The following is a 15466-nucleotide window of genomic DNA, read 5'->3' on the forward strand; positions in this document are numbered from 1 at the left end:
CTGATTGGCTAAGGGAGACCACACATGTGTTCTGCGTCCTGATCAGGCCGGTCTTGCTATGGGCAAGTGGGCGACCGCCCAGGGCGCAGTCTCCGTGAGGGGTGCATGAGCGCCCGAAAAAAAAAAAAAAACCTCGCCAGTTTTTTATACCGCTCATCAAGTTAGCGGCAGCGTGCGCCCCCGGGAGCGAGGGGGGTTGGCAAGGCGTATGGTGGTGGCGGACAGACTGATCCTAGGCGGCAATCTAGGACTAGGGCGCACAAGCGGACGTGAGGGCGCACAAGAAAAAAATTCGCCTCGGGCGCTTTGTTGATTTGCCCAGGGCGCCAAATGTGGCCAGGACAGCGCTGGTCCTGATATTAATATTTCTACTAATGTTTCTACTAATGTTTTTATTAATGTTTCTATTAATATTTCTACTAATGTTTCTATTAATGTTTCTATTAATGTTTCTAGTGATGTTTCATTCTCTAAGAGCTGATTGTTTGTAGTGAGGGAGAAGAGCTGAATCTCTTCAGGCCATTCCAGGTACACAAAGAACGACGGGGGAGCCGGATTTAAATACAGCGTGTCGGGAAAAAGTGAAGACATGAAGCTGAAAAGTGAAAAAGAAACAAGAACTAACTTCAATGATATTAAAGACTGTGAGTCAACAACAAACCTGGAACACACAAACCATTCAGAATTGCTAAATTGAGCTATACAGTCGTCCCTCGTTCACTTTTCGCGGACTCGCTGTTTCGCGGATTTTTTTAGCGTAATTTTGCATGTTTCTTTTTACAGCGTACTGTACAGTATGACCGCGCATTGTGTTCTGCGTCCTGATTAGGGCCGGTCTTAGCTATGGGCAAAGTGGGCGACCGCCCAGGGCGCAGTCTCCGTGAGGGGCGCATGAGCGCCCGAAAAAGAAAAAAACCTCGCCAATTTTCTATACCGCTCATCAAGTTAGCGGAGCGTGCGCCCCCGGGAGCGAGGGGGGTTGGCAAGGCGTATGGTGGTGGCGGACAGACTGATCCCAGGCGGCAATCTAGGACTAGAGAGCACGAGCGGACGTGAAATTCGCCTCGGGCGCTGTTGTGATTTGCCCAGGGCGCAAATGTGGCCAGGACCAGCGCTGGTCCTGATTAACTAAGGGAGTACTGTACAAAATGCGTGTAAAAAGGTGTATAAAAGTGTGTGGTTAGGGGTTTAACGGTCTTAAAACATGTATAATAATTGTAAAACTCACTTTGCGGATTTCGTTTATTGCGGGTTATTTTTAGAACGTATCCCCCGCGATAAACGAGGGTTCACTGTAATAGAAGACTCTGATACTGAGTCGAACTTCCCATCACCAGGTCCAAATAAAGCAAAGCAGCACACCTCCTTCATGCTTCACAGTGGGAACCACACATGCAGATACATCGTTCACCTCCTCTGTGTCTGCCAGGTTTCCTCTGGTCTCTTGTCCATTCATGTGTTTGTCTTCTTCTTCTTCTTCTTGGTTTGTTGTCAGTCATTCAGACCATGAAGGTGTGATTCACGCAGTCTCTCTGAACTCTGACTGACCTTCATGTCTTTAAGTAACGATGGACCGTCGTCTCTCTTTAGCTGAGCGGTTCTTGACTGTTACTGTTCACTATTTAAAGGTCCGGTGTGTTGGATTTAGTGGCACCTAGCGGTGAAGTCACAGATTGCAACCAACTGAATACTCTCCATGACTCGCCCTCTCCTTCCAAAGGCAACATCTAGATCAGGGTTGAGGAAGACGACCTGCAGACGTAGAGGACTCATTTTAAACACACGCTTCTTATTTTCAGGTGATTGTACACTAATGGAAACATACCAATAAACATTCTGTGTATATTCTTACACGCTGGACTTTAACACGTTAGGAAAGCAACACATTCCACTAATTAACTTTAACAAGGGACACCTGTTAATTAAAACCACCCAGGTGAAGCTGACTGAGAGAAGAAGAGTCTGACTGAGTGTTTCTCAGAGTGAGCAGCCAGCCCTGCAGGTCCTGGACTCTGTGATCAGGGTCCGTGCGTAAAGGCGCGTCAGCTGGAACACCCCCCTCCATCCTCATGCGCTCTACAAACTCCTCAGCTTCCCACTGAGCGCACATCACCGAGCAGAGTCACGCAGTGTCATCACCACCAGGAACGAAACCAGAGAGTCTTTTCTCTTTTTTTTGGACGATATTTCAGGATTCTTCTGAGGATCGAAGCTCTTTTTGATTTCAGAGACGAGGAGCAGCAGAAAACCAACAAAACATGAAGAAGACTCCAAACTCAGGTACAAAAAAAACAACAACTTTATATTAATATGCAGAATTTGAACGTGTGCAATCAGATGTCACGTGTTTAAACATGCATGTAGATTTAATGTGTAACCAGCTGTGTGAATATTTATGAAATAATTTAGTTTAGATTCAAATGAATGTCACGATATGTTCTGTCTTTGCTTCTGTTGTTCTGGGTCAGTTCTCTGTGGCTCCAGCTCATCTTCATCATCATGGTACACTTCAGGCTGCCTGTGTTTGATTTTAGACTTTTTCTCATGATGTCAGTATATTTTGTGTTTGCCGGCTCATGTTTACTTCTGTTTGTTAATGTGTGTTCACACTCTCTCATCGTTTTGGACTCTGGAGAGAGAAGCTTCAGATTAAACACATCCAGAAGATGTGGCAGTGAATCAGTGTCTAACACTGAGGTAAACGAGGTGAAGCAGCGCCCTGTTTAAGGTCTTATCAGTCTTATGCTGCACCTGCACTGACACACACTGCTACACAAACACCCTGAACCTGTCTGCTGTGGTGGACCAGGAGCTTAAACAGGGCTCAGTGGGAGGCTTTGAGGATCCGAATGTTGGTCACTGTTGACAGAACGTGCACCTTCATCTTTAGGTTGATCGCTGGCTCCCAAACTCTGGCACACGATCTCCCTCTAGTGGTACATGAAGGACGAGCAGCAGTCCAAATGAATCTTCTTCTCAGGAATGAACCTGCTGTGAGTTGTATTGGTGGCTCTGAGATCCTGCTGGGTTGGAGACAAACCGGCAGCCACGCTCTCCTCCTCCTCGGCTCAAAGCTGGTCCAGGCTCCGGCTGTTTCTCCGTGCAGCATTTTGACCTTAGGGTGTAAAATAATCTGCGAGTCAGGAGAATTTCACGGCTGAACTGAGAGAGAACCCAATTAGCAGATTTCTTCTCCTACATATCTGTCAACCAATCATCCCAAAGCCAAAGAAGCTGGAGAAAGCAGATGTTTGAAGTCATGCAGATGTGTCATCGAGAGCAGCTATCATCTCCCAGCTGATGATGATGATGATGAAGAAGAAGAAGAGTGCATCACATGTCCCGTAAATCACCAACTATGATATGTTTAGGAAGATCCAGTGAGACCCGGAGCTCGCCGGGCTTAATGAAGTGGATGTACCCATGTGAATGCATCCTCCCCCCATCTGCCCACGCATGAGAGAGCACACTCAGCTGTGCTCTACATGTTCATGGTTGGCTCATTTAGGAGAACAGGCTCGTGCTCGGCTTGAATGGACTCGCTGGTGGCGAACATTCGCTGCAGGAAAGACTCAGGGAAGCGTTTGTGTGGATGGACGTGACCACAACGTTAGGAACATCTCTAATTATTACAGTGACTCAACTCGGCAGAGGGGCCGGTGGTCGGGATTTAGCCTGCTGGCTTAGATGTAGACACAGAAATAATATCATGAAAACATCAAGTGATGACCCACACTGACCTGTGATCAGCTGAACGGTGTCTCTGTCATTCGTACGTCTGTTCTCACACTATGTAACTTTGGGCTCCGGGTCGGGAGAAGTACGTAACGCTTTACGGCACTAAGTCACACAGCAGCAACTATTTCACTGATTCTGGTGAAACTGGATCATATTTTATGGAGGAAATGTTTTCTGGTTTTCCCTCTGATGTCCTCCGGCTGCTCCGCCTCAACTCTCTGTGATTTACAGAGTTTATGATGGACAGTGGAATTAAACTGCTGACAGCTTGGCGGTGAGCTCAGAGCGACGGGTACCCGTCGCTCTGAGCTCACCGCCAAGCTGACGGACTGAGTGTTTGTACCAACAGGCGTTATGGACGACCAGGAAGAAGAAGAGGAGGTAACCAGGCTCAGCAGCTTCTATGGACATGATGGCAGAGGAGAAGAGAGTGAAGAGGACGCTGATGGAGGAAGCTAAGAAGAGAAAAGGAGATGTTGCTTGAGGACTCTGCAGCTTCTCCCTACGTTCGATCTAGACCTTCTCTACATGAGATCAGTATGAACGTATCCTCTAACGAACCCCAGATGATTTTCCGTCCCGTTACGTCTAACCAGTTTCTTAAAAACGCCACGACACCTCAAACTTCGAGCATCCATCCTCCCACTGAACCACAGCAGTCGGTCCCGTAGAGAAGCAGCAGATGAGAGGAGTCAATACAGCTCTTTATTTCGCTTCAACAATGGTTCTTCAGTGACAGCCGAGCTGGATTCCCTTCAGTCTGAGTCATGTGTTGGCCAGAACCGCCACCACATTCACTACTACTCCCCGCGATAATAAAGCTGTCTTTATTACTTTGCTATTCATCGGTGAGCGTCTCTTTAATTCACCACCTTCGAGTCGAGCTGTCAAGCTCTCCGGTTCATATAATCCTTATCACGTTCAGACTGACGGCCTTTATCGTCTCCTACAAAAGCTCCTCGTCTCAGGTCAGACGGAGCTTATTCAACAAAAGTTTCTCTCATTTGAAGGACTGAACTTTTTTTAGCCCTCAGATAAACTTTCCCTCAGACATCGGCCCGATCCTTCCCTCCCACGGCAGGAAGTGACACGTGGGCTTTTGTTCCGTCTCTCGTGGGTTTATCTCGTTTATCTCGTTTATCTGTCTTCACAGCTGTAATTCCTCCCTGATTAAACTCGGCTCGGGGCGACGCTGCTTCAACAATGAACGCCGTACAAGAAGGAGTCAGTCTGTCCTGTGCTGAATGGTCCCGTGTACCGTCGCATCCATCCGTGTGCTCATGCACACGCACATGCATGTATGACATCATCTGCCACCGTGTCAGGCTTTGGTTATAAATAGAGACGGTGGGCGATGACGTTCCCTCCTCACCCCCCCGTGAATAACATAAGGATGAAAACAGGCCATGTCACTGCTGCTCATCGTGACGAGCAGCCGGCCAGTCGTGAATGATTCAGCCGCACGTTCGTTAAAGAAACACCTGATGTTACGAGCAGATGCTGCGAGTCTCCTGATGGAGGTTTTGTTTGTGAAGAGTCAAAGAGGTCAGAGACAAATAAATGGAGGCGACCTTATTCTGATTTTCTAACAGTACGAAGAAAATGTACTTTTTATATTTTATCCAACAATTTGAGGCTTTTTATGTAAAGCTGTCTTCATCAGATGACACACTGACACTTAACGTACAAATTCAACATTTCATTCTCATTCAGGGATCTGAGCCTCTCGCTGGGGAAGCGTGTCTCCGTGTATTCAACCTGTTTTTTAAATTTTTCTATTTAAGATTGTTTTTTTGGCCTTTTAATGATAGGACAGCTGAAGATAGACAGGAAGCAGAGAGAGGGGGAGTGAATGTCCGTCCGATGTGGGATTCAAACCTGCCAGCTGCAGCGAGGACTGAAGCCTCCACACACGGGGCGGCCGCTTAACCCACTACACTACGGACCGCCCCCTGCAGATCCTGTTTGAATGAAAGAGAGACGAGAGAAGACAGAACAAACAAACAAACAAACAAAAATATGGTTTTGTTGGGAGGGATGTGAAAAGTGAGTCAGAGAGAGAGAGAACACATCAGGTGTTTAAGTTCTGAGACACAGAGATGGGATGAGTTCCTGAACAAGTCATAAATCTCTAAAATGAACTTTACACGTCGAGAGGAAGCAGACATGAGAACCGAACAAGATCTGAATCTGATCTGTCATGAAGCTGATGATGTTTCAGTTTGTTGACACTGTCAGAGAGGTCATAACTTTATGTTTATTATGGAGGTTGTCAATATAATGCAGTAAACTACAGCCTCAGTAATAAACATAATAGTTACATTAAAAGAAAAACTTGTTTATAATATTTCTGGTCACTCACTTCTCGTTTCTGCTTCCTGTCCTGTCTCTGAAGAGTTTAATGAGAGAATGAAATGTCGTTTCTACATTTCCACTTGTTAGAAAACAGTAAATATGACATAAAAACATAAAGGAAAGAGTATCTATAAAATCCTGTCAGTCCGAGGAGGTTTGATTTTATTTGATTTCATTAAAAACTCATCTGCTAATTAATTATACATGCACGTTGCGTAACGTCTCAGCGTGACGCTGCACAGATCCACATTCACACTCGGTCGTCTTGCATTTATTCAGGAAGTTCTCCGTCGCCAAACTCCACATGACCACTGTGTGTGTGTGTGTGTGTGTGTGTGTGTGTGTGTGTATAGAGCATGTGTAGACTGTCTGGGTCCGAGTTGTGGATTTAGACATCAGGAGCTTGGCATGCTGATTACAGAGGTCTGCAGCCACAGAGAACCACAGGAACTCTCTCCTCTTCCTCTCTCTCTCTCTCTCCGGCATCATCCCTCCATCAGCTCAGGCTAATTTGCAGAGATGGAGGTCAAAGCAGCTGGATCACGTAGCAGCTTTGCTCCTCTCATCCATGCTCTCTAATCTAAACTTAACTTTACTCGATTAACCTAATTCACAGTTAAGCGGCGCGAGGTTTACTGCGCGCTGCAGGAAACACTAAGCGCTGCTGACAGACTGTTATTGTTCCAGCTTAACTCATCTCATCTGGATTTATGAAGCCAGCATCAGGCTGGGTTTGATTCAAAACCACCAAAAGCAAAATGGATGAGACTTCCACGCACTCGTCGGTCGCTACAACAGAGCCCTTCTTCACTGCGACGCCTCTGGAACTTTGAGGATATCCCGTCTGTACGTCAGCCGGCTGCCAGCTCGCTCTCACGTCTAATGATTCCCGTCTGCTGAGGAGGAAGCAGCCAGCAGAGCTACCACAGCCACGCCGCGACAGACTGCACGAGCAGCACTTTCACAGCCTGACAGCCCAGATGACCTGAAAGTGTCAGAGCCCACATGAGTTATAAGTGCAAAGGGAATGTGAACTGGATTTAACTGGACTGACTGTGTGTGTGTGTGTGTGTGTGTGTGAGTAACAGGGTCATGTATTGGTTATCGTCATGGTTTTTAATCCGGTTCTCACAGATGATTGGTCGGCTCGGCGCTGGCTGGAAGTGGAGCCAGTTGCTGACTCAGCATGAGCGATGAGTTTTCTGAAACGTCTTCGCTCGGTCAGAATGTGTGACGTTACACGGGTCAGACTGAAATATCTTTAGGAGGGTTCACCATGAGTTTTATTTTGAAAGAGTCTTGTGTTACTTTACTTCCTGTCTTTGTCTTTCCCCCGCCCATGTGTTTAATTAATGAATTAGCTCTCTAGTATTGAGTCCATGTGTTCCCCTGGTGCCGGTCTTCTGCTGATCGGTCTTATTCAGACTGAAAATGCTGCTTTGATTTGACTCTGTTCGTTTTAACGATCCGACGGGTCAAACTCTTTAAAGCAGACACGTCAAACTGAGAAAATGTCCAAACTCAGAGAGCAGGGAGGCGACCGACAGGAAGTCGATGTGTTTGTGGAGCTAATGATGCCCCGCCCGGCCCGTGACGTAGTCCCAGTCTTCAGTTCTGGTGATTTGAGTTTGACACTCTGGTTCAGACGATGATTCTCTGTCTGCCGTCCTGGCTTTGGTTTATTTCTCGGACATGAGTCACAGTCTGTGCTGCAGAAATGGAGACAGAAGAAGTTTCCGCTGGATTCACCTGATCTGTTCTGGGTGTGTTTTTTTTATCGTTGTTGATGGACGTTCAGATTTCTGATTTGAGCCTCAGCTGATTTCAGGGTCTCAGTCTGGATAAGTACACCTCTATGTAGTACTCTGTGTACTCTGTGTACTCTGTGTACTTGGAGTCTTCACCTCCACCTCTGCAGCTCCAGCAGCTCCCTGGTACCCTGTACTCCTCCTTTAACATAATATTTATTGTCCTTTTATGATTTCTCATCATTTTCTGAACGTTCTGTGAAAGTTTCCATTCGTTAAGCAGAGCCGTGAATGTCCTGTGAATCACACGGGGGTTTCCCCACAAAGATTTCTAAATTGCACATGAGTGATATGTTTACAATTCTCAGACAATCACTCATACCTTTTTATTGGATCCAGCCTCACTTTGTTCACTTCGCCCAGCAGGTCAGCGAGTCCTCGATCTGCACGCAGTGACTGTGAAGCAGCTTTCACCTTGAGATAAACGTAGTTTGATGCAGAGACAGAAACTCTGGAGTCAGTGAGTTGAGAGTTTCTTCTCCTCTGTCAGAGTCACTCTGTGTGGCCGTGGGCTGAGACGTGTGATCAGGGAATCGGTCGTCTTATTCCCACATTGCTGTCATCATGTGTACTTTCTGTCGTGCAGTGTGTGAATAACTCGCTTGTTTTGAATGCTACATTGTGTTTGAGAGGATCACTTGTCAAAAATCTAACCTCACAGCTGCTTTGGAGAAAAACTTTCCCGTTGTTTGGTATTTCCCCAATTCAGAAGAATAGCAGTCAGAAAATGAGAAGTGAAATGTTTCTGGACGGAGCGCTGTGAGCTCTTTGTGTTCGCAGAAATGCATTAGCTGGTGGTTTGCAGGGAGAACACGAGGTCCCGCTTTAAATTTGGCTCAGATGACTGATGTGCAGAGCTGTGTCGTCCCCGTACATGCCCGGGGTCGGGTGGGTTTGCTGGAGCAGCAGCAGCAGCAGGAGGCCTCACGGACGAGGACGAGTGCCGCGTAGCGCTCTGCTGAGGTCATCAGACTGTGGCGAGCAGCACCACATCACAAATCCCATTTTCTCCCTTTTGTTCTCCACCGCCACCTATTTGTAGACGGATACTTGAACCTCCTGTGTTATGTTTGGAGAGCTGGAGGCAGCACAGAGAGAAGTGTGTTTGCATCATAGTGTTCACATATAAATCAGTGATTGTTGTCTCCAGTGTAATCCCACTGTGTCACTATGTCCAGCTGTACTCGAGTATTTACTCTGATTACATTACTAAAACAGCAGCAGACCCCGCAGCAGCTGATCTCACTGCCTAGTCCAGCAGCAGTCAGCCCAGCTCGGCGTCTGTCTTTCAGCCTTTTATTTCACCAAGCTCTCACCAACCACTAAAAGTCAGTCCCACATTTACTCTTGTCCGGCGGCTTCTTGCTCGCTCACTCTCTCCTTTTCTCTTCTTAGCTTCCTCCGTCAGCGTCCTCTTCACTCTCTTCTCCTCTGCCATCATGTCCATAGAAGCTGCTGAGTTTGGTTACATTGCTAAGGCTCACACAGCTCCTGTTCTGGCACGACACCAGCTTGCTCCCCTTCAGCATTCTCTCGTGCCCCGGACCTGCAAACCTCCTCCTCCTCTTTTTCTTCTTCTTCTACTTACATGAACATTTCATTGACCATCTCTCACAGATCTTTCTCGTGTGTCTTCACTTCACGGTTGTTTTGCAGTACAGTTGTCCCTCACTATAACGCGGTTCACCTTTCGCTGTTTTTGTTAAATCTGTGAAAGTTTCAACTTTGAGAGTTTAAATAAGAGAAATGTGAGAAAAGTGTCTAACAGTGTGGTTAGGGGGTTTACAGCCTTAAAACATCTACATATAATAATTGTAAAAAATAAAGCTGATTACTTCGTGGATTTCGTCTATTGCTGGATATTTTTAGAACGTATCCCCCACGATAAATGAGGGACCACTGTAAATAAAGTCGTAAACAGAATTCAGACAAACCTGACGGACAGAGAACAGACCTGCACTCAGACCTTTCACCACCTCCACTCTCCATCATCGACCTGCTGCTGAGATACAACCAGACCCTCCCACCACACACACACACACACACACAAACACACACACAGACACACACACACACACTCTCTCGAACATCCACTTAGAGGGTTATCTGAGCAGATTCCTCTCGCATGACTGTACACCCTGTAAACACACAACACACACACACGCACACACACACACACACACACACACACACACACACACCAAACACACAGCCTATACTTTCACCCGAGGAGGCAGATGGTCATGAGGCACGTGTGCTTGTTCACTCATGCACGACAAACTCACGCACACACACACACACACACACACACACACACACAACTCCAAAAAAAGAGTGTGTGTCTCACACACCGAGCCTCGGGCTGCACGTTCTTAAAGCCATCACTGCAGAGCACGACCTGCGGCCGACGCGTGACTCAAACATGCTACATTTAGTTATATAAGAAGAAAAGAAAAGAAAAGCACGGCAGCCAACACTGAAGGGAGGCCTGCAGGCAGAGATGCACACTGAGGGAGAAAGCACAGCGAGGAGGAGAAAGATAAAAAGGACGAGGGGGGAGGAGAGACGAGAGGAGGTGAGGAAGAGGAGGTGATGCCTTCATGTGAGAGGGAAAACACACACACACACAAATTAAGGTGGAATTATACATGTGCGCCTTAAGTGCCTTTGTGTACGGAGTCATTGTGTCCCAGTGAAAGCACGGGGTTAAATAACAACAGGAATAATGGCTGGATTCCATTTCGCTTCTCCAGTTTCTGGGTCCTGATTTTGTCACACAGCAGCAACTATTTCACTGATTCTGGTGAAACTGGATCATATTTTATGGAGGAAATGTTTTCTGGTTTTCCCTCTGATGTCCTCCGGCTGCTCCGCCTCAACTCTCTGTGATTTACAGAGTTTATGATGGACACTGGAAATTCAAATAATATTTGTGACACATGAATGATTTTTCTGTTTTTTTTATGTGATATTATATTATATATGTTATTAGGAAAGTAACTGGAATAATAAAAAGTTAAAATGGTAAAATAAAGCAGACCTTATCATCCTGACTCTGAAAGTTTAAATAAATGATGCGACATGCGCACACACGTGTTGTTTGTGTGTTTGTGTGTTCTGCATACGAGAGTGATTCAGCGGTTGCACGTTTCACGTTTCACGAGTTTTTTCTCTCTGACCCAGAGTCTGTGATTAACTGTTTTTAAAGTCTGGAAAATGATCACGAGACAGAAAGAGCCAGCGGCCAGAAGAGACAGACTCTATTTTTAAACTTCTGTCTCAGCACCAGCGTCCTCCGCTCCATCTGGACCCAACAGGCAAAAAAAAAACCCTCTCTGCTTCTGTTCAGCTTCGTCACCTTGATCAGAATTTAGATTCTGGTTTCTGTGCGGTTCTTCTGAATGTGTCCCACATATTTAAAACAGAAAGGACAAGACAAGTGGAGTGAACTCATTTAGTCCATGACTTCCCGTCAGTCGGTCTCAGATGTTCTGGTCCAGTGTGCGGTGTCTCTGGATGTGGTTGATACCTGTCTCTGTCTCTGCCTGAGGGGTCGGAGGTCACGGACACTCAGTGCTGGTTCTGAGATTTCTCTGATTCTCTGAATCTTTGAATGAGATTCTGGATTGTAGACGGTGAAATCCAGAGACTCATTCAGACTGTGAGTCCACAAACACTGAAGGTGTTGGACCTCGCCCCGTCCTTCATGTGAGCAATGAACCTGTTCACCTGTGGAAGCTGCAGACAGGTGATGGTCGCTCTGTTCTTCATCCTGTCAAAACAAAAGCTGAAAAACCCAAATCAATCAAATCATATTTAATTATTCAAGTTTTTTAGAATCAGGATTATGTACAAATACATTTATAATATAGAAAAGGACATTTTATATGGCATCACTGTAATGATGGGGGGCGGCAGTAGCTGAGTCCTTCGGGACTTTGCTTGGGAACCGGAGGGTGGCCGGTTCAAGTCCCGCATGGACCAAAAATATGGAAGGTGGACTGGTAGCTGGAGAGGTGCCAGTTCACCTCCTGGGCACTGCCAAGGTGCCCTTGAGCAAGGCACCGATCCCCCCAACTGCTCGCTGGGCGCCTCTCAGTGGGGCTGCCCATCACTCCACCATGTCTCTCCACAATTGCATGTGTGTGTATCTGGGTTAAAATGCATATAAATAAAAATAGTGTAAAAAGAATTTACCCGTTCGTGGGATTAATAAAGTATATCTTCTTCCTCTTCTTCTAATTACAGTTTGGCCTGCACGCTAAAATAGTTGAAAAGGGATAAGTCACATGAATCGGCTTCTATAAATTCTCTGATCTTTAAATCTGCAGCTCCACTTGAATATCCCTAATCTGCCTCCTCTGCTTCTCCTCACGTCTCTGTGACACATGCAGGGGAGTGCGAGCTGTGCATCAGGACGCTCCACCCAGCTACCATTTATGTTCTAAATATAAATATAAATGTAAAATAATCTCACGTTCTCTTCACCAACACAGACTGTGTGTGGGGTCGTAGTTCTGAGTGTGAATCTGTTGTTCCCTCTGAGAAAAAGGAAGAGGAAGTGATTCTACTTCTCTCCTTGACACAAAAACAAAAACAAGACCAGGGTGTTTCAGTCCCACATTTACTCTTGTCCGGCGGCTTCTTGCTCGCTCACTCTCTCCTTTTCTCTTCTTAGCTTCCTCCGTCAGCGTCCTCTTCACTCTCTTCTCCTCTGCCATCATGTCCATAGAAGCTGCTGAGCCTGGTTACCTCTCTTCTTCTCCTGGTCGTCCATACGCCTGGTTGGTACAAACACTCAGTTCGTCAGCTTGGGCGGAGCTCAGAGCGACGGGTACCCGTCGCTCTGAGCTCACCACCAAGCTGACGAACTGAGCTAACAGCAGCTACAGCTGTCAGCAGTTTTTCACTGTCCATTAAAACTCTGTAAATCACAGAGAGTTGAGGGCGGAGCAGCCGGAGGACATCAGAGGGAAAACCAGAAAACATTTCCTCCATAAAATATGATCCAGTTTCACCAGAATCAGTGAAATAGTTGCTGCTGTGTGACTTAGTGCCGTAAAGCGTTACGGACTTCTCCCGACCCGGAGCCCAAAGTTACATAGTGTGAGAACAGACGTACGAATGACAGAGACACCGTTCAGCTGATCACAGGTCAGTGTGGGTCAACAGACGGTCACAGATCATGACTGAAAATTTTCACGTGGTTGTAGATGAGGCTCTTCATACTCGAGGGTCGTGGACTTGAATCCTCTTCAGTCCACTTCAGTTGTTTGGATGATGATGACACAACTGTGTGTGTGTGTGTGTGTGTGTGTGTGTGTGTGTGTGTGGTGGACCGCTGGAGTCTCTGTAATAAATGGGCCGAGTTTATTTTCAGATTAGGACCTTTGGTCTGGGGGCTGTGGATCTATTTCAAAGTCGGGGGCGAGAAGGAGAGCAGCATCAGTGTCGAGGGAATAACAGAAAAACAATGAAGGAGAAAAATGTGTCAGCTTGTATGTTTCTCCGACAGCTACGAGAGAGAAAGCAAAGAAAGAAACCTCCACATGGCTGCAGACGTCTGCTCCGCTCACTCGTTATCCTGACAGACTGAAGACATTAAAACTTGGAGGAAGTAAGAGAGCAAGAGGGAGGAAAGGGAGGGAGGAGAGAGGGAGGGTGGAAAGAGGGGGACAGGGTGACTAAGTCAGGAGAAAGGGGAAGTCTTCATGAAGAAGAAAAAAAAAGGGGAAGGGAGAGGAGAGAAAAAGGAGAGGTTACATGTGGCTATTTGAGGTAGCTGTGGAGTTATGGAGCGAGACAGAATAGCCGGTAAGTCGCTTCACGAACTTTTTCCAAACGCTGAACACAGGAAGCTTTTCTTTGTTAGACTGCAGAGTGTGTGTGTGTGTGTGTGTGTGTGTGTGTGTGTGTGACCTCTCTTCTTTCTTCTCCTCCTTGAATGGACCCTGCACTCTTTCTGAACAGCTTCCATATGCACAGTAAGAACCTCGTGTGATGACGGGCTCGGCTGTCAAAGTGGCTGCTGTAATGCTGTAATTGGCAAAGCCTGAGGTCAGATACTGACTCACAGCTGAGACACTCAAACACATCACAAATACGACAAGAGATGGACGGGCGTTTAATCCTCACATGATTGGACTTTAAGTCCGGCTGTCAGATTAACTCTGACACAGACGGTTTACTTTAAGTCACAGAGGAGTGGAAGCGTCCTTCGAGGAACGTTTCGTTCTAACTCGGCCACATCTCCACATCCTGTTTCCTTTGAATCAGTTCTTCTTTAGACATTTTGAAGTGTGTGGTTTGTTTAGTGCTAATGGATCTGCTGCTCCGGCTGTGTGTGTGTGTGTGTGTGTGTGATCCTTTGGTTGGAGCGAGTTCTTAAAGCGGCTGAGTTCAGCGATGCGTGCAGACAGTTTTATCACCACTTGGTGGCAGTGTTGCATCTCGTCCATGTGGGTGATTCATATTCCTGCAGACATGGGAGGTGGAGGGTTTCAGTGAAGCCGGACTCCGGTGAGGGGGGTGAGAGGACGGTGTCGTAGGGTGGTGGAGGTGGTGGAGCGTTATTTGTTCACCCTTTCAATTAAGGAAGTCCTGCATGGGCCGAGCTCCTTCCTGGTTTTCATCATGTGTGTGTAGTTCTGTTTGGACCTGTTGTCTTGACTACCCCCACCCACCCCCACCCACCCCTGAGCCCCTCTCGGACTCTGTTGTGATAATGATAGCAGGCGAGGCCGCGGTGGCACGTTCGACCTCTGATTGTGGGTTCATCCGCGACACCTCCATCCCGACGTGCTTTCCTTTTTTTTTCCAGCTCGTCCGGGGTTAAAACAATATGTTGCCTCCGACGTGTCACCATGTGGTCAGCACATTGATGAGCTGTAATTTCTAATTGGTGACACGCCGCTGCTAAAGTACAACAAAGGGAAAGAAAAGCAGCAGACTCCGTCTGGAAGCGAGAGAAAGAGTTTTGTCATGTCGCTTGATGTTCTGCCAGTTAAACAGGAAGACAATTAGCGCCCTGTCTGCTGAGCTGACGTTAATTACAGTATTAGTACGGCCTGTTTAGCATCAGGCTGACAACAATAGGAGCAAGAGATTCGGTAGTTGGAGTCTGGGGGATTGTGATCAGTTACAATCCTGAAACGACCTCCTGGTACTCAAGGTCGGGACTCACACTGAGTTTCTGTGATTCATCATGTATCACTCTGCTGAAGGAACGTGTTCTGGTTCCTCTTGTTCACGAAACGGTGTCTCTGTCATTCGTACGTCTGTTCTCACTCTATGTAACTTTGGGCTCCGGGTCGGGAGAAGTACGTAACGCTTTACGGCACTAAGTCACACAGCAGCAACTATTTCACTGATTCTGGTGAAACTGGATCATATTTTATGGAGGAAATGTTTTCTGGTTTTCCCTCTGATGTCCTCCGGCTGCTCCGCCTCAACTCTCTGTGATTTACAGAGTTTATGATGGACAGTGAAGTAAACTGCTGACAGCTGTAGCTGCTGTTAGCTCAGTTCGTCAGCTTGGCGGTGAGCTCAGAGCGACGGGTACCCGT

The 15466-nt window shown here is 46.8% G+C and overlaps 1 protein-coding gene across 2 annotated transcripts in view; it reads left to right on the forward strand.

Annotated features, from left to right (window-relative positions):
• The first annotated feature begins 2243 nt into the window (after positions 1-2243).
• The window catches only part of septin9b (septin 9b), a 68509-nt gene continuing 55286 nt past the window's right edge, over positions 2244-15466 (forward strand). Inside the window, exon 1 of one of the 2 annotated variants that reach the window (XM_027282943.1) lies at positions 2244-2280. In XM_027282943.1, coding sequence (XP_027138744.1) covers positions 2259-2280 — 22 coding nt within the window. In that variant the 5' untranslated portion in view covers positions 2244-2258. Of the gene's footprint in view, positions 2281-13582; positions 13716-15466 lie in introns of those variants that run through there. The other variant, XM_027282942.1, reaches the window with a different exon arrangement.

Source organism: Larimichthys crocea, chromosome X (assembly GCF_000972845.2).
Source record: "Larimichthys crocea isolate SSNF chromosome X, L_crocea_2.0, whole genome shotgun sequence".
In the NCBI taxonomy this organism is placed as follows: Eukaryota; Metazoa; Chordata; class Actinopteri; family Sciaenidae; genus Larimichthys; species Larimichthys crocea.